An 18685-nucleotide genomic window follows, 5' to 3' on the forward strand; every position below is an offset into this window, starting at 1 on the left:
GCTCTCACGCCTTCACCAACACGCAGCTGACCAGCGTTGCAGAGAGCACGGTACGAACAACTCACCCTCAAGACCCGCACGGTATGGGGAGGCCCTCATCAGCAGTAGGTTGACTAACGGGCTCCACACGTGCATGATGATGAGCAGAAAACACGTGAATTTTAACTTATGTTGGCGCGGACACAATTTGATTGGTAGACACGGAATGGTGGGTGATGGGGGCGCACTTAAAACTGCCCGGTCCTCAGAACTATCGATGTCCCAATACGACCAGCAACTAAGAATAGTCCGCAATGCAACCGCAGTCACCAACCTCAACCCACGGACAGCAGTACAGTAGATCACTGTCCACTTCAATAATTTGCTGGCAGCATTTCAGATATTTATCAGGCTACTCCTGAAGCCATCCAATGGCTCACTCACCAACTTTAATGAGCAGCATATAAACATTGCTGATCAACTCGCCGCTAAACAAAATTCGAAGACCGCCCATGGGCAAGGTACACAGTGTCCAAACATCCCAGAGGTGGGGGGGGGGGGGAGAATGACGCACACACATTGACCGAAATACGGGTCACACTCAAAGCCAGGTCAGTCGAATAGTGCTCAGCTATGGGGAACGTTTAATCATGGATAGATGAAAGCATGTCAACAAATTACAATACTGTACTGTATTCAGTGTATTGTGATCTACAGAATGTAACAAAATAAGGAACTGGAAGGCACAATGCTTAAGATAACAATGACTTTTCAATATACACGACTCATCCTTTACAGCACTACGTATGATTTCACAGTGGCATACAAGCATATTTTATAACATGCACTAAAGTACTTTTTGACGTCTCGCAAGTAACACAAACATGGGAGAGTGCTCAGCTTAGTGTAAAACTTAACTTTTACTTCTAAAGATTGTTTTATTTTCAATCAATTACAAGGTTTTTTTTAGCTTTAGATTTTTAACAATTGTGTTTAAAAAGTGAATAAGAGTTAAGTGCCTTCTTTTACAAGGAGCTGTGGGAAGAGGCGGCGAGTCGCTTGCCGATGTAGATCCTGCAGGAGACACGAGATGACGTTTTAAAAAGCGACAAACATACGTGCACATTCACATGCACACCACCTGCTCATCTGCAGAGTTTTGGAAAGCACTTTCGATTGCAAGCCACACCAAGTCTGGTTGCATTTAGAGCCATCTGGGGTGTGGTTTGTTTGAGAGTTATATGCGTTTTGCAGCAGTTTTCTATCTTCGATTACAATCTGCCAAAACCGGGCATGCCTTTGACCAAATCACAATGCTGCAGGCAGCTGTTGGTGAAGCATGCGTTTGGCAAACATGGCTGATGAATCCATGTGTGACACCCAGTGCTTAATATCAGTCGGGTCTGTCTGGGGCAGCAACCGGAAAATATTTCTGCACCGCACAGGCAAAATTCAGTAGACCTCTCCCTATGGCTGTGGCTACTGGCCAAGTGCCACCTACTCCAATCTACCAGCAACCCAGAGAATATTCAGTGATAAATTAATCCCTGGTGATCCATGCATCAGTGCACGTGTGGAACGTGCGTGTGTGCGTGTAGATTGCGCGTGCACACCCGAGGCCGAGGGTGAGGAGGTGGGAGAGGAGGAGGGATGGCACGATGACACATAGCACCTCCGACGAGAAGAGGCCACCGCTATTCACGGCGCTGCTTTTCCGCACGCTTGTCCGTGCTGCACGATGCGAGGCATGCAGCTTCAGCTCTCTGAGAGGCGCACGGATACACGAAGACCCCTCTTAGCGTTCAACAGACTGTTGGGGAAAGTTCTGTTTGCGAGTAACTATGAAGGCCGGCACGGACCACACGAGTGGATGGGTGGCCAGCACCACACTCGGTCACCTTTGTCTCTCCAGTGCTGAGGTTTACACACAACACCAGGTACTCATGTATGGCTGAGTTGACCTAGGGGAGGCCCAGAAGCAGTTCAAATATTCAGCACATACAGACACACCAACACACACAAGTGTACAGACACCAACACATGCACACACGACACACAGGTACGCACGACACAGACCCAAGTAAATCCTGACACACCAGCAGGCTGTGTAGCAGCTGCCAAAAGCCCATCCCCACACCTCCCTGCATCGCCTGATTTGATTCGAAATGAAAAAGGAAATCTGCCTCAATAAAACAAACATGTGGGATGAGTTGCTTATAGGCACCACAGCCTCCAGGTATTCAGCACCAAGTCCCTGTTTGCTCAGCAGTTGCCGCCTGTCATGCATTGCCAAGTGGGCAAGTTGGCATGGCCACTAATGCACGTGGCTATGAAATGCTTATGCAAGCGCATGGTTCGGGGGCTGTGTTTGCAAATACAGTTTTTGCCCAACAGTAGAAAAACTGTGGTGAGTAATTTTCAAGTGCTGTCATTATATATATCAGGCACACACCCACACATGTATTTGTGCATATGAAGTGACGTGCCACAGCAATCATCAACATTAGACACGAACACAACATAAACAGCGCCAGCTGGCAGTGGCATGGGTCGGTGATGGACTCACTTAGGTGGGGAGTTTTCAGGGCGGCTGGACCATTCCGAACTCCTCTTGCTTCCCGCCTCACTGTCGCCACTCTCCTCATCCGACTGCACACGAACAATCAAACACACAAAAATGCACACATGCATTTGCAGCCATGCAAACGCTGGAGCGAAACCAACATTACAAGCAATGGGTCACCATGACAGGTCATCTCCTATTGAACGGACTGAACTTGCGTGCCTTCCAATTTAAAGCCGCAGATATTAGCCCAAGGTAACCTGTACTACCTGTCGCTCAGACACAGTGTGAATCTACCCGAGACAGTGTGACAGCAAAGAGATCTTAAGTAGAGAGCGGTGGCCCTGGGGCTGTACCTGGCGACTCGCTCCGTCAGACTGGGGGGGCGTCCCTAGAGCCTCCCCGCTCTCCAAGCCACAGCTGAAGACTCCGCCGCCACCTTCGCCTAGGAATGTCTCCTCCGCATTGCTGCTCTCTGGGCCACAGCTGAAGAACACCGGGCTCTGGGGCTTCTGGGGGCTAAAGACGTGCGAAAAGCAAACAAAAAGAGGTAGCGACAGCAAGCGCTAAAAACCCACAGAGGAAACACGACCGCAGTTCACATGGGACAGTTATAACCACTCATATGCTGCACCAGATAATTTACGGTCCTCAGACACACAACACAGCTCTGCGGCACCCGGTGTGTTAAGCTTACATGGACAGTCCCACTGGACAGTCCGCACTGCCAGAGACCTCCTGGCTGACGGTGACCACTTGGCAGGCATCAGCATCGTGCTGCCAAACCAATGATAGAGACGCCCCCGTGGAGCTGCATGCCACAGCCGCCCCACTACCATGGACCACTTCCACGACCACATTCTCGGGGCATGATGCAATGCGCAGAGAAATCTAAAGTTTTGCATGGGCACCGGATAGAAAAACTGCATGCGTGGCACAGCGGTATCCATTGTGTACCAATAGTCAATGCGAGAGTGACGCCAAGTGCTACCAGGCCGCTTTAGGGCGAATGTACAGCTGCACAGCGTGTGTATGTTGAGTAGTGAGTGCGTGTTAATAGAAAGTCGTGGATGTGGGTGGAGAGATGAAGTCTCCACCTGTGGCTGTGGGAGCGGCTCTGGGGACTGTTGCGCTCCGACTCGTGCTGCGCATCCAGCAGGATCTGCTCCATGACGTCTTCATCGTGAATGGAGGCAGACGATGGCACGTGCTCCAGGCCTCCTCCTCCTGTCCACGTCACTCCCATTAGGGCCCTCGGAGCTGCAAGCCCCGGTGTTAATGCAAAAGCCATAACGTCCTGTGCACTGAACCACAAACCAGCATCCCTTCACCCAAACACACCTGTCCTACTTACAAAGGGCAAAGGCTCTGCATGGGTGCTTATAAGATTACGCCCACGAAGTCGCTGACAGGGTTGCCAATTTAGAGATTTTGTTGCTAGGTTTTATCGACTTTTGGGACTTGCTTAGCAACACAATTGTGTCAAGGCAACAAATGTAGCGCCTTTGTAGGACAAGGACAGTATGCAGCTTAAGGAGCGATTCCAGGTGTATATTAAAGATTCTGAACCCGATTACTTACTTTTAATACTTCGATAATCGTCTCGTGACATGCTTGACAACTTTATGTCAATGTAGCGACATCTAGCGACTTTGTGAGGTTCATTTGCAGGCTATTCCCTTGGAGTTATCGCCACTGTGGCTGCCACGCCTGCAGGAAGTGTGGGGGACCAATGCTTCTGCGTTGCCCCGCTGAACTCAGCTGCCCCGTGCTTTGGCCAAATTTCCCCTAAATATCCATATTTATTAGGGGCTACATAACAAAATCTAATTGTAACTGACATCAGTAGTGTTTTGAGAACAGCAATGTATCAACTCCCGTTTCCCCTGGTCACTTGTTCCAACCAAAGTCTCCCTTTAAAAAAAACTTCTGCTTTCGCTGCGTTATCACCTGGTTCGAAAGCAGACCGCGCTATGATCTCAAGGACCTGTGTTCGAATCCCACCCGAGGCCAACATCCGTGTCGAATGTCTGAAGCGCTCTTGGACCACCCCTCAACATTCTGTACCTGCCCACGTGTTGCAGCAGCAGTCAAACGGAGGATCGTAAAAACGCTACAAACCCTGACCACGAACTCTACCTCCCGACAAACACTTGCGTAGTTCAGTGCCGATAGCAGGCAGCCCCAATAATAAAGCCCAGGGGGAGAGCCTCTCGGCTCACGGGGGATCCTGAAGGCGGATATCCCCCGGGGGCACATCGCCCATGTCCACGCACCCCTCGCGGCAGCTCCAGGCGGCTCCATCCAGCCCGGGTGGATGGGGACTGCGACCCAGATAAAATGAGCTCGCACTCCTCGTGGTCTGCAACTCCTCCTGTCTCTCTCTCTCTGTCTCCCTCGTTACGTAAACTCTCTCTCGTTTTCCAGACGACCGCACAAATCGCCGCGGGCGAGAAGCCGCGTTTCGAGCCATCCACCCAGTGCAAGGGGATGTCACGTCAGGCACAATTACCGCGGATTTGCGCTGACGTCAACCGCGGCAGTTTCTACAGAAATATCGCTGGAATTTATTGCAATTAGCGACCAACAACAACAACGTCGGGATATTATAGTAACATCAACGATAACAACCACGGCACCACCGACAATAACAACAGCAGTAGCAACCAGAGGCAGCAGAGATCAGCTGTACGAGCAAGTGAGAGCGACGAAGGCCAGACCAGACCGCCCGCTCTTTCCCAAGGGGCTCAAATCATTGCAACACAAAACAACAACAGCGGCGGCAACATTTGCGACCGTCTTCCCCCATCGTCGCGGGGCGTTTTGAGCCGACAGCGCGGACAAGAGCTCCCTGAGCCCAGGGGCCAGGCTCCAAGCCACGTCCCTGCCCCGTCCCGCGACTCTCTTCCCCACTGCCGCGCGGCGCTACGGGGCTACCCAAAGGGCCTTCACCTTCCTCCTCGTCGTCGTTGCTGCCACCACCGCCACCACCATGGCCCGGGGGTTGTTGCTCCGGGGAAGACATCGCGCTCCCCGGGACCGACGGACCCGTAGGCCCGGGAGTCGCGAGATCTGGGGACCGGGGACGGGGGGCAGCGCGGGGTAGATGGTCCCGGGGAGCAGCGCGGGGTGCACGGGGCCCGGGGTCCCGGAGGCCGAGCGGGGCCCGGCCGCTGTACGCGTCCCCGCGTGGCCTCACCCCGCCTCGAATTCTCCACAGCGGATGGGGCAAGACCACGCCTCCTCATCCAGCTGTGGGCCAATTGGAACCGCGTGTTGTCGTGCGTGCGCCGACTTAGACCAATCATCACGCTGCGACGGAGGCTGCTGCGCCCAAGCGAGGTGGAAAATGTAATGGCGGCGCAACCAATCGGAATGCGGGTTTACAGCTCAATCGTCCAATCAGAGCGCGGCTGTTGCGAGGCGCGGCCCCGCCCCTCGCTTGCACGTCGAACCAATGGGCGAGCGACGTTTAGCCCGCGTCGGGTCGCGTGATGCCGACCAATCGGAGCGCACTGCATTGGGAGGCAGCGGCGCGGTGACGTCATCACGTCGCTCGTAACCGCCGGCCCACGTGGTCGCTGCGTGCACGCGTTCCACCCCACGCGGTGGTCAATCGCCGCTAATACGTCGTGAAAATTATTTTATTTTTATTCCATTCTACGTGACTTTACCGAAAGAACCAAGAAGATGAATACAGAGGTTGTTTTTTTGGGGTGAGATCGCGTAAATAAATAAATGTGTCGTTAAACCCGCCACCACCCGACACAGCCAATTAGACAGGTTTATCACGTAAACAACGTGGTCAATTCGTCACGAGTACAGTAACACCGGTTGTGTGTTGGAGAGCAAATCCACAACATTTACAATCATCGCCTCCATCGCACCAAGTCGTGCCACAAAGTCCAGCTTCAGATTGTTTCTGTTAGCCGAGGGACCCCCCACCCCTTGATTTCAGCTGCCCCCTGTGCAGCACAAAGGTGACGCATCACCTGCCTGCAAGCGGACACGTGTTTGCTCAATATAAAATGTAACTGGCATTGAGTCAAACATCCCCATTGCTCAATTACCTGCAGATGACTCGATTGTGCTTTTTGTTTTAGGGGCCGTCCATAAATGACGTCACGCCATTTTGGACGATTTTTGACTCCCCTCGTCACACGGCGTCACAAAAAGTCAGACCCCCCCCCTCAAATATGACGTCACAAAGCTCTGCCCCCCCCCCCCCGCCAAAACCATATTTCCATTTTGAAAATAAAACACGTTTCAAATCGCTTTAAACTATTGTCATTGTAGTGCGTATTTATTTAATGTGGCGCTGCACTCTGATGTAGTAGTAGTGTTGTTATAACAATTCTATATTTATTTAAAGTTGCGCATTTTGATGTGACGTCACATTTCTCAACACCCCCCCTCTCGTCACACATCGTCACAAATGTCTGACCCCCCCCCCCTAGGTGCGTGACGTCATTTATGGACGGCCCCTTAACCAGGTAAGGCCACAAATGATAGCTTAACGCATGTTTCTAAATGTGGAGGTAAAAACATAATTGATGAAAAGTAGACACCTCGCATTTGCTCATATTACCAATGGTAATGACATAGGCTATAGGGAATGATTACATCACTTTAGAGGCTGCAAAGTTGGGCTAAAGATATATACGAGTAAAACAAGTCACGTACAAGTTTGAGAGAGGGAAAAAAATCTTTATTGGAGGCGAAAAACTGAAAAACACACCACGTGATATCAACAGTTATTAAAGGCAGCCAGATATTAAACTGATGCAATTAACGAGCCGAGAGCATGTTGGAACACTTTCGCAAAAAAATTTATAATGAAAAGCAGCATACCGATGTGCCGACTAAAATAACGACGTATTTTACACTATGTAACACAATTTTTAGTTCCGGGGTATTAAGTGTTATTTTTAATTGCTTATGCCTAAAAAGTATAGAAGATGGCTGTTTATTCCCCACAAAATTTGTTTTTGTGACCAGGACTTTACTTAAACGAAAAACACAAATGCGCACGTTTACTCATTGAAAATAGGTAAATTTTTCAATATGACTGTCCTGGTCACAAAAACAAAGTTTGTGGGGAATAAACAGCCATTTTCTGTACTTTTCAGGCATAAACAATTGGGAAATAACACTTACTACTCAGGAACAATTGTAGTGTAATCAGTGTACAGGATGATACACGCTATATGACATGTGGCCCGGCAACTTAAAGTGAATGTTCGTGTCACTCAGCAGAGTGTGTGTTGCTCACCATCAGCACTTACCCAAAATACTTAAAGTTGTACGTGTCTTTGTTATCGTGAACTGTTCGCAGTATGGTGAGAGTAGCTCGTGAGCAGTTAGTGACGTTCGTAGTGTTATTAATTCTGGTAGTGTGAGTGGTGAGGAGTGTGGTGAGTTGTTGTTGAGAGTGATGAGCAGTTTTTATTTTGATTTAAATTTTTCGTGACTGCAGGGATTCATATTCTTCGTTCTTTCGGTAAAGTCACGTAGAAGGGAAACAATAAAATAATACAAATAGAAAACAATAAAATGCTCACGACGTTTCGACTACGTGACTTTACCGAAAGAACCAAGGATATGATGAGTAGTTGTTGAGTGTGGTGAGTAGTTGTTGTTGAGTGTGGTGAGTAGTTGTTGTTGAGTGTGGTGAGTAGTTGTTGTTGAGTGTGGTGAGTAGTTGTTGTTGAGTGTGGTGAGTAGTTGTTGAGTGTGGTGAGTAGTTGTTGAGGAGTGTGGTGAGTAGTTGTTGAGGAGTGTGGTGAGTAGTTGTTGTTGAGTGTGGTGAGTAGTTGTTGAGGAGTGTGGTGAGTAGTTGTTGTTGAGTGTGGTGAGTAGTTGTTGAGTGTGGTGAGTAGTTGTTGAGGAGTGTGGTGAGTAGTTGTTGTTGAGTGTGGTGAGTAGTTGTTGTTGAGTGTGGTGAGTAGTTGTTGAGTGTGGTGAGTAGTTGTTGAGTGTGGTGAGTAGTTGTTGAGTGTGGTGAGTAGTTGTTGAGGAGTGTGGTGAGTAGTTGTTGAGGAGTGTGGTGAGTAGTTGTTGAGTGTGGTGAGTAGTTGTTGAGTGTGGTGAGTAGTTGTTGTTGAGTGTGGTGAGTAGTTGTTGAGGAGTGTGGTGAGTAGTTGTTGAGTCTGGTGAGTAGTTGTTGAGAGTGGTGAGTAGTTGTTGAGGAGTGTGGTGAGTAGTTGTTGAGGAGTGTGGTGAGTAGTTGTTGTTGAGTGTGGTGAGTAGTTGTTGAGGAGTGTGGTGAGTAGTTGTTGAGTGTGGTGAGTAGTTGTTGAGTGTGGTGAGTAGTTGTTGAGTGTGGTGAGTAGTTGTTGAGTGTGGTGAGTAGTTGTTGAGGAGTGTGGTGAGTAGTTGTTGAGTGTGGTGAGTAGTTGTTGAGAGTGGTGAGTAGTTGTTGAGGAGTGTGGTGAGTAGTTGTTGAGTGTGGTGAGTAGTTGTTGAGGAGTGTGGTGAGTAGTTGTTGAGAGTGGTGAGTAGTTGTTGAGGAGTGTGGTGAGTAGTTGTTGAGGAGTGTGGTGAGTAGTTGTTGTTGAGTGTGGTGAGTAGTTGTTGAGGAGTGTGGTGAGTAGTTGTTGAGTGTGGTGAGTAGTTGTTGAGAGTGGTGAGTAGTTGTTGAGGAGTGTGGTGAGTAGTTGTTGAGTGTGGTGAGTAGTTGTTGAGTGTGGTGAGTAGTTGTTGAGGAGTGTGGTGAGTAGTTGTTGAGTGTGGTGAGTAGTTGTTGTTGAGTGTGGTGAGTAGTTGTTGAGGTGGTGAGTAGTAGTAGTTGTTGAGAGTGGTGAGTAGTTGTTGAGGAGTGTGGTGAGTAGTTGTTGAGTGTGTTGAGTAGTTGTTGAGTGTGGTGAGTAGTTGTTGAGGAGTGTGGTGAGTAGTTGTTGAGGAGTGTGGTGAGTAGTTGTTGAGTGTGGTGAGTAGTTGTTGTTGAGTGTGGTGAGTAGTTGTTGAGGTGGTGAGTAGTTGTTGAGGAGTGTGGTGAGTAGTTGTTGAGGAGTGTGGTGAGTAGTTGTTGAGTGTGGTGAGTAGTTGTTGAGTGTGTTGAGTAGTTGTTGAGTGTGGTGAGTAGTTGTTGAGGAGTGTGGTGAGTAGTTGTTGAGGAGTGTGGTGAGTAGTTGTTGAGTGTGGTGAGTAGTTGTTGAGAGTGGTGAGTAGTTGTTGAGGAGTGTGGTGAGTAGTTGTTGAGTGTGGTGAGTAGTTGTTGAGGAGTGTGGTGAGTAGTTGTTGAGAGTGGTGAGTAGTTGTTGAGGAGTGTGGTGAGTAGTTGTTGAGGAGTGTGGTGAGTAGTTGTTGTTGAGTGTGGTGAGTAGTTGTTGAGGAGTGTGGTGAGTAGTTGTTGAGTGTGGTGAGTAGTTGTTGAGAGTGGTGAGTAGTTGTTGAGGAGTGTGGTGAGTAGTTGTTGAGTGTGGTGAGTAGTTGTTGAGTGTGGTGAGTAGTTGTTGAGGAGTGTGGTGAGTAGTTGTTGAGTGTGGTGAGTAGTTGTTGTTGAGTGTGGTGAGTAGTTGTTGAGGTGGTGAGTAGTAGTAGTTGTTGAGAGTGGTGAGTAGTTGTTGAGGAGTGTGGTGAGTAGTTGTTGAGTGTGTTGAGTAGTTGTTGAGTGTGGTGAGTAGTTGTTGAGGAGTGTGGTGAGTAGTTGTTGAGGAGTGTGGTGAGTAGTTGTTGAGTGTGGTGAGTAGTTGTTGTTGAGTGTGGTGAGTAGTTGTTGAGGTGGTGAGTAGTTGTTGAGGAGTGTGGTGAGTAGTTGTTGAGGAGTGTGGTGAGTAGTTGTTGAGTGTGGTGAGTAGTTGTTGAGTGTGTTGAGTAGTTGTTGAGTGTGGTGAGTAGTTGTTGAGGAGTGTGGTGAGTAGTTGTTGAGGAGTGTGGTGAGTAGTTGTTGAGTGTGGTGAGTAGTTGTTGTTGAGTGTGGTGAGTAGTTGTTGAGGTGGTGAGTAGTAGTTGTTGTTGAGAGTGGTGAGTGATCAGTAATTGTCGCTTTTAGTTTTGCAATCCCACTGCTGCCTTGGGGGCGCCTGAGTCGCGTCTTCGCAGTGCGCATGCGCGCGGGACGTGGCGGGGCCTGGGCAGAAGCTGAGCGGAGTGGGGACCGGGAACGAAGCCGAGAAGCCCCGGGACGGAGACCAGGACACGACCCGGAGACCAGCACACGGAGACCAGCACACGACTCGGAGACCAGAGCACGACCCGGAGACCAGAACACGGAGACCACAACACGACATAGAGACCACAACACGGAGACCAGCACACGACCCGGAGACGAGAACACGACCCGGAGACCAGCACACGACTCGGAGACCACAACACGGAGACCAGAACACGACCCGGAGACCACACCACGGAGACCAGAACACGACACAGAGACCAGAACACGACCCGGAGACCACAACACGGAGACCAGAACACGACACAGAGACCAGCACACGACCCGGAGACCAGAACACGGAGACCACAACACGACACAGAGACCAGCACACGACCCGGGACAGAGCAGAGACCAAACCAGGGCCTGTGATTAGAACCAGACCCGAACTCGGGCTGTAGCCTCTCGGGGGACAGTCCCTCGAGCGGAACCAGAAACTACGAACCGGAGGCCGACAACGCGGACCCAGAGCCCGAAGCCGGAGGCGACCGGACCCCGAGACCCGGACCCCGAGACCCGGACCCCGACCGAGGACCAGGAGCCAAAGGGAACGAGGAGGGGGAGCCCAGGTGAGCAGGAGACGGCAGAGACCGAACTGGGGTCCGGTAGTCGGTCCCCGAGATCACTGCCACGACAGACGCGGGGAGAGAGAAGTACTCGGATATCAGGAAGCGGGGACCGGCAAGGGGTAAAACGGATTGAGGGGCGGATGAGCGGTGCTTTGTGATCAGGCGATGGGATAGGGGATCCGGGAGAGGGGATCGAGGACCTGTGAGACGGTCGAGGGGCTCAGGATAATATAGAGGGGACTTGGATGAGGTATCGGGGGGCCCGGGAGAAGAGATCTGTGTCCCGGGGTCGTGGGTTCCGGATGCTTTGTTCCACGTTGGGGCTCGGGGTGGAACGGTTCACAACTCGTGCCACTGCCACTGCCACACTCCTCACTAAACACGGTGATGAGCTACTGACAAGCGTGTTCTCACTGCCTTAAGACTAAACATCAAATATACACATTCAAACGCTACACATTAAACTCCTAACGGCACCGTCAGCCCATCGGTACAAGGCGCGATATTTCAGATGAAAAATTAAGATAATTAACAGCTAAATTCCGACGCGTTACTTTTCTTGTCTACAAAAGCAAGTACAATTCACAATATATCTGCGTCTATAAAGCTTAACACGTCTACGCTTATACATCCAACCACCAGAAGTGATTTTCTCCCTGCTCAAGCCAATATGGGCACCAACTCAATTGTGTTGGCGACCGAGGGGTGTTTGTGGAAATTTCACAAACCCTACTCCACAGAAAAGCCACATGTTGTTTTCATGCATCAAAATAAAATACAAAACCATGACACATAAAACCACAAGCCCAGTCACACAAAAACATGACTCATCACAGACCATGCTTATCATTAGCTCTGGTCCAACCAATGTGATCACCAAACAAACAGTCGTTTACAGGCGGTGGCACCTCGGTGGTTTTTGCGTGGTAAACTTTGCCAGAAGGTATCCCCACATACATTGAGAATGCTAATGTACGTTTCAGGTGACGTTTCAGGACTTTTCATTGCCCTCGACGGAGCTGAGCCACCGCCAACAACGTCCCTGCACCAGCAACGCCATGACGTGTCGTGACAGAACGCAGGAGTTCATGGCTACCTGCAAGTCCATGCAAACGAGACAGGTACAGACCATCAGCCCCCAAGCCCTCACCCCTAACTCTAAACACTAACCCAGCCTCCTGCACTCACGTGACAACTTACTCAACTCGAAGAATCGGTGAAGCATCTTTATTTAACCGGGTTCTGAGAGAACTCGGGTCAACCCTAGTCCAGTTGAGTTTGCACAAGTCGGCTGTCCATGGAAATCAGGTGATAGTGTGTACATTGGGGGCTTTGGATCACTCATGATCAGCCATGTGTGTGAGGTGGATAGACCACAGAGCACAAGTGTCGTTAGTGGGCACCTATTTTAGGTTGGCACAACATGCTCGCTGTGGGTAGAGCCGTGACTGCTCACTTGATACTCTTTGGCTCTCTTGTGTTGATCTTCACAAATTACGCCAGGTATTTATTTAAGGCCGAGTTGACCTATACGATTAAAAGCGAGATCTCTGTGAGGTGGCTGGGTTTTCCACGGTTTTATCAAAAACACAAAACGTAACGCTCGTGTGAGACTGACTGGGCAGGCAAATGCAGTGGGTTTGTTTGGCCGTGAGATTATTGACCATTATTGATTGGTTGATTTTTATTGCAGAACGGCATCCAGGTGAACAGGCCGCTGGCCAATGCTGTGCGGCAGAGAAGCGAGTTCACCCTAATGGCCAAGTGAGTGCCCCAGCCCAGCACCCTGCGTTTCATATGCTCATGCCGCTCGGTGTTACAGGAGTTTGGCACGGTTAAAACTCTCTCCGGGTTAAAACTCATGTTTGAAACGAGCTTCTATATCCTCTGCGTGTGCTGCGTGTGCAGGAGGATAGGCAAAGACCTGAGCAGTACATTTGCCAAACTGGAGAAGCTGACTCTGCGTAAGTAATTGTTGTCTAAATGTGTAGTGCCCTTCATCACAGCTCGTTGAGTGCTCCACGCTAGGCTGCACACGTGTGCGCACATAATGATACAAGTCACTGTGCGTCGCATTAATTAACGTCCATTACAACTCTTGCTCTTTTTCCGCAGTCGCGAAGAGGAGGTCCCTGTTTGATGACAAAGCAGTGGAGATTGAGGAGCTGACGTACATCATCAAGCAGGTGAGAGGCCAGTTCGGTGTTCGCTCGCTGTGCGGTCAGTGCACGGGGCCTGGGACACACGGCCTGCACTCCGCGACAGGGGCTCTCCACCCACGAGGAGCAGAGCAGAGCTTGCTGCGGGGAGGCCTGGGAGATAATATCCACCCACCCCATGTGGTCCCCGTGGTGCTTCTATGTGGTTCCTGTGTTTTCGAGTCAAAGAGTGCGATGATGAGTGGAGCATCAGGTGAGCTTAGTGGGTAATGGAAGTTGGGCAGGAGCAAGCCTGACTGCAGTCAACTGACCTAGATGGGGCAATTTTCACCTTTGTGTGCACAGCAGCATTTCCTGAGCCTTTTGTTATTCTCTGCGCGTTTTAGTTGAGTAAACAAAGGGCCATTGTTAGCCGCACAGTGATTCTGACTGCATTTCCTGTTTGTTTTTCATTGCTCACGGTTGTGTTGGCCTGTGCCCCCTCAGGACATAAACAGCCTGAACAAGCAGATCGCACAGCTACAGGAGTTTGTGCGCGCCAAGGGGACGCAGAATGGACGACATATGCAAACGCACTCCAGCACCGTTGTGGTGTCATTGCAGGTACTAACCCATACTCACGTTCCCTCAGAGGGATTGGCACATGCAGTCCCACTCGCCCGCCTGGTCCCCTTGCCTTGCAGGAGGCCTGTCGTATTATTATAGCTTTAAACCCGAGCTGGTAAAAACCATTGTCTATATTCGCAGATGTAGACATCAAGTCATAGACGTCATTGACTTGATAAAATAAGTGGACTTGTGTGGGACATGTGGTTAGGAGAAAGCTGATGGCTCGTGGTTGACAGTACCGATGGGGTGGTAACCAAAAGAGAGAACACATCCAAGAGCGTGTGCTGTTGCTCGATTGATTGTTTTATCACGTGACCGTGAGAGATGGCGATGGCTTGAGAAGGCCTTCATCCATCAGTGAATAGATCATGACCAATGATGAGTTGATCTTTCTTCCATTCACAGTCCAGGCTGGCGTCAATGTCAAATGAGTTCAAGAACGTGCTGGAAGTCAGGACAGAGGTGAGTGCGTTGTTGCACTCATTGTGATGCTTGAACTCCGAACCTGTTTCACCGTAAAACATTCCACCTGGTGACGCGGTGCCGCTGGTCCTCCTCCCACAGAACCTCAAGCAGCAGCGGAGTCGACGGGAGCAGTTCTCTCAAACCACCATCTCCACGCTGCCCCCGCCCATCGCTAATGGCCATGGTGAGACACTGCTCAAATACGTGCCTCCTGGGTCACCGAGTAGACCGGGGCCAGGCAGGCAGAATGTGGGTGAACATGTTCTGATTAGGACTTGCTATGTGGGCTTTGTCATTGGAGCGTTTACGATTGGCGTGATCGGTTGTTTTGTCCTGCTAAATGTCTATCTCTACTTGGACAACTTGCATGACGTCTCTAAACGTCCTTGCCATCGTATTCCACGGAAGGGTAGTGTTTTAATGGTGAAAACCGGACACCCTGCATCACTGCGAACATTGTTTTGACTCGGATCGGTTTACTTGTTACCGTGTGCTTATTAACAAAATCCAATAATAATTTGGGAAAGAAAATCTGAGCCCTTGAGGCTGCGTAGAGTGCAGCGATGCCGGCGTTGGTTGTGATCTCTGCTGCTGCGGTGCTGCGGTGCGCTCGTGGCAGCGGGGTCGGTGCTGATGCAGGACGGCGCGCGCAGTGCAGCTGGGGGGGGCGATGTGGCCATCAACATGGACGCGCGGCAACAGCAGCAGCTGCAGCTGGTGGATGAGCAGGTATTTACTTGACTATTTGACACCCCTCTTTTTCAGAAGCAACCTGGCCACAAATGATAGTTCAACAAAGTGGCTTATAATGTGGACATGTTTTGCAAATACTCTAAACGCATGTTTCTAAATGTTGAGGGAAAAATCCACATGACCACTGGGAGAACATGCAAACTCCAAATATACACGCATCAGGGTCGGGATGGGAGTGCACACCTTGCACTGGAGAGCACGGGCAGGCCCCGGGCTAGTGGAGCGATGAGAATGCTGATCCTTGCAGTGGGATATATAATTGCATTGTGGGGCACTTGACACGTGCATTGTGTTTAGCGTTTTTTTTTTGCGTGTAGGACTCCTACATTCAGAGCCGCGCGGATGCCATGCAGAACATCGAGTCGACTATTGTGGAGCTGGGCACCATCTTCCAACAGCTGGCACACATGGTTAAAGAGCAGGAGGAGCAGATACAGAGGTGCCGCCCTCTCCACTAACATTTCTGACTCATCGTTACAATTTGCTAGCCAATGCATTGGGAGTGATGCGGGGTCACATGGCCTCGTGTGTACATGTATCTGCTCGTTTGTGTGAGTGTGAATTTCAGTAAGTGTGCTCTTGTGCCCTGTATGTGTGCGCGTACTTGTGTGTGGGTGTGTACGTGCATGTGGGTGCATGCGTGTGTTCATGTTACCGTGTTAATGTATGTTGAACGTCTTTCGCACCGTACGTAGCCTACCGTGATTATTGGAGGTGTGGGTGTATAGTAGCACAGTGGTTGGCACACTGCTACAAACCCCTACTGTCTGAATGTGAATTCCAGCCACAGCTAACATCAGTGGAAGCGTTATATGAACTCTTGCTGGGTCTCGTCGGTGTCAGTAGTCGGAATGACTAGAAAAGAGAATGATGTATACATCCTCTTTGCGTATGTGTCTGTGCACAGGATTGACTCCAACGTGGAGGACACACAGCTGAATGTTGAGGCCGCTCACTCGGAGATTCTCAAGTATTTCCAGTCCGTCACCTCCAACCGCTGGCTCATGGTCAAGGTCTTCTTCATCCTCATCGTTTTCTTCATTATCTTTGTTGTCTTTCTGGCATAGGATGGGTCCCGGGAGGCACCCACCGGCTTCTTCTGGTTCCTTACGGCCTCACCGATCCCCCCAGCATTCGCGTTGCCACGCCATCTCCTCCTCTCCCCTGCGCCATGTTTTGTGCCCTTGGGTTTGTGGGAGTGAGCGACTGTCAAACATCTCTCCCTGTTGGAATGTAAACAAAGCCACAGCCCGATGGGGGGAAGAGGCCACCCAACACCCCCCCACGTGGATGGTCTCTGTAGCTTCTGGGCCGTGTTGGCTTCTCTCCTGTGGGTGGAGTTATTATTCCAGGTGGTTCCACAGCCAAGGATGCCTCGTTGAGCGATGAGCGAAGTATTCAGGTGTTGGGGAAGCGTTGACGAGAAGAGTGGCCGTGCGGTGGCGCTCGGTGAAAGCACTTTGTACTCACGCCTGGATGAGTGTGTACGGTTCTGAGCAGAGCTCGGGTCACGCGTGCTCGCATAAGGGAAGTCATTAGGGTAGGATTTTTAGGGTTCTCAACACGTCTCGTGTAAGCTGAGCTCATTAGGACAGGCATCTTAGTTTTCTTAGGGTTCAGAGCAAAGGTGGTGGTTACCTCTCCGCTCCTTGGGTCCCATGAAGCCGTAAACCCAGGGGGAGGCCTGGCAACAGTTTTTCTTAGTCCCGACTTGTAAAAAGGAGTAAATAAATGAACGTTGTGTATGTGAGCGCAGAAATATACGTCCTTTAGGTGTGTGTGTGTGTTTGGAGACCACGCTGGCTTTACGGGAGCAGCTGTAGCATTAGGCCTGGCCCAAGGGGGTGGTCACCACTATCCCCTGAATGATCATGAGTCCTGTGTCCAGCTCCGACACAAGTCACTCTATGTTCATCTGCATCTCTCAGTGTACATTTCCGTCAGGAGGGTGAGCACCCTTGTCATTACAGTGCGAGGCTGGGTTACAGATAAAATGGGCTGGGTTTAGGGCTGTTACTCTGAAGACTGCATAAATACCTTACGTGGAAATGTATTGTTATATTTATCTGGGATAAAAACTCAGAAAATGTCACGCAAGATGATTTATGCAGCTGACCAGCAGCCATCTCACTGCGGCCGCACAGATCTTGTGCTGGTTTGGCCTGTCCGGCCGGGTCGGACCGTGCTACACACGCTCTGCTCCGTTGTAAATAGCGATCGGTAAAAGCGCACTGTGCCCGGCGTGGGAGTGAAGCGAGCGTTGGCTCTGCAGACCTGCAGGGTGCGTGGTTACGTGCTTGCTCGGAAATCCACACACGCTCGCACGCTCGCACACTTGCACACTCGTACATTCACACACGCTCGCGCATGTACACTAATATTTTCTCAACTTTCTGTATTAATAAACTCTTTACTGTTCTTGACCCTCCCGGATTTCAGTCGTGTGCTAACCTTGAACGAGCTTGGCAGGTATCCTAATCTCTTGCACTCGTGTGGATATGGGTGGGTTGAGTGCAGATGTTCACCTCTCGATCAGTGAAGCGGGCAGCCTTAGATTTTATCCCAGGGCCTACGAGGCTGAGTCATGGCCGAAATGCACAAAGCCAAGCAGTGGCCGCAAACCATTTAGGTCGAGGCCAGGGCACCACGGTGGCGAGATGTTAACTACCTTGCCTGCTATACAGAAGGTTGTGAGTTCGACCCCAACCCTGACACCTGTATGTTTGGAATTTGCATGTTCTCCCCTTGGTCGTGTGGATTTTTATCCGGGTCTTCCTGGTTTTTCCCTCCACATTTAGAAACATGCGTTTAGAGTATTTGGCTGCCTTAAACTTCCACGTAAGTCTCTTCGTTGAGCTATTATTTGTGATCAGGTCACTTCTGGAAAAGAGCAATATAGGCTCAGTGGGCCTTGCCTGGTAAAATAAAAAGTTTAGTTAAAAAAATTAGTGTCAAGGGCTTGGGGTCCTCTCGGCTGTGGTCAAGGCTGAAACAATTGATTAATTCCATCGAATTAACCTCTCCATTTCAATTTTTGGCAGAGGGGGCGGATCAATTAGTAGTCAATATTTAGAAATGCTATGGAAGTTATGAGAAGTTACGTGTGACCACCCGATGTGATGAATATAGTATAATGAAAAATCGTTGCATGGAGAACAAAAATCCATGAAGAAGGTACACCCCTTCGTCCCATCACCCCATCACCATTGGCTCACCCATCGACAAACTGGCCCGATATATGTCTGAGACCTTACAGCCATTCACTGGTAGGACCACCTCTTCTGTACTTAACTCGGCTCACCTGGCATCGTCAATTAAGGACATCTCACTCTCCCCAGGTGATTTGCTCGTCAGTTTCGATGTTTCTTTGTTCACCAAAGTTCCTGTGCCCGATACCATTGCAATCATTGAAGATTTGGTCCAACCAAATCTTCAA

The 18685-nt window shown here is 50.1% G+C and overlaps 2 protein-coding genes across 3 annotated transcripts; one reads left to right on the forward strand and one right to left on the reverse strand.

The window, feature by feature from the left end:
- Positions 1 to 606: 606 nt before the first annotated feature.
- Positions 607 to 5761, reverse strand: LOC144727299 (BCL2/adenovirus E1B 19 kDa protein-interacting protein 3-like). Of its 2 annotated transcripts, none has more exons than XM_078606029.1 (6): positions 5495 to 5761; positions 3640 to 3802; positions 2899 to 3061; positions 2546 to 2628; positions 1593 to 1742; positions 607 to 1053 (listed from the first exon to the last, which is right to left on the reverse strand). In XM_078606029.1, the coding sequence occupies exons 1-6, from the start codon at positions 5565 to 5567 to the stop codon at positions 1005 to 1007; spliced, it is 681 nt and encodes a 226-aa protein (XP_078462155.1). In that variant the 5' UTR covers positions 5568 to 5761; the 3' UTR covers positions 607 to 1004. The 2 variants fall into 2 exon arrangements, with proteins under 2 accessions (XP_078462155.1, XP_078462156.1); XM_078606030.1 differs by having other exon boundaries at positions 3640 to 3769; positions 5495 to 5757.
- Positions 5762 to 10584: 4823 nt separating this feature from the next.
- STX5 (syntaxin 5) lies at positions 10585 to 17667 on the forward strand. The gene is made up of 11 exons (XM_078606036.1): positions 10585 to 11263; positions 12247 to 12384; positions 12957 to 13027; positions 13172 to 13227; positions 13379 to 13449; positions 13909 to 14025; positions 14437 to 14493; positions 14596 to 14680; positions 15116 to 15225; positions 15567 to 15688; positions 16157 to 17667. Exons 2-11 carry the CDS (start codon positions 12322 to 12324, stop codon positions 16314 to 16316), a joined length of 912 nt encoding a protein of 303 aa, XP_078462162.1. The 5' UTR covers positions 10585 to 11263; positions 12247 to 12321; the 3' UTR covers positions 16317 to 17667.
- The last annotated feature ends 1018 nt before the right edge of the window (positions 17668 to 18685 follow it).

The sequence above is a fragment of the Lampetra planeri genome, chromosome 25 (assembly GCF_965212315.1).
Source record: "Lampetra planeri chromosome 25, kcLamPlan1.2.h2, whole genome shotgun sequence".
In the NCBI taxonomy this organism is placed as follows: domain Eukaryota; kingdom Metazoa; phylum Chordata; class Hyperoartia; order Petromyzontiformes; family Petromyzontidae; genus Lampetra; species Lampetra planeri.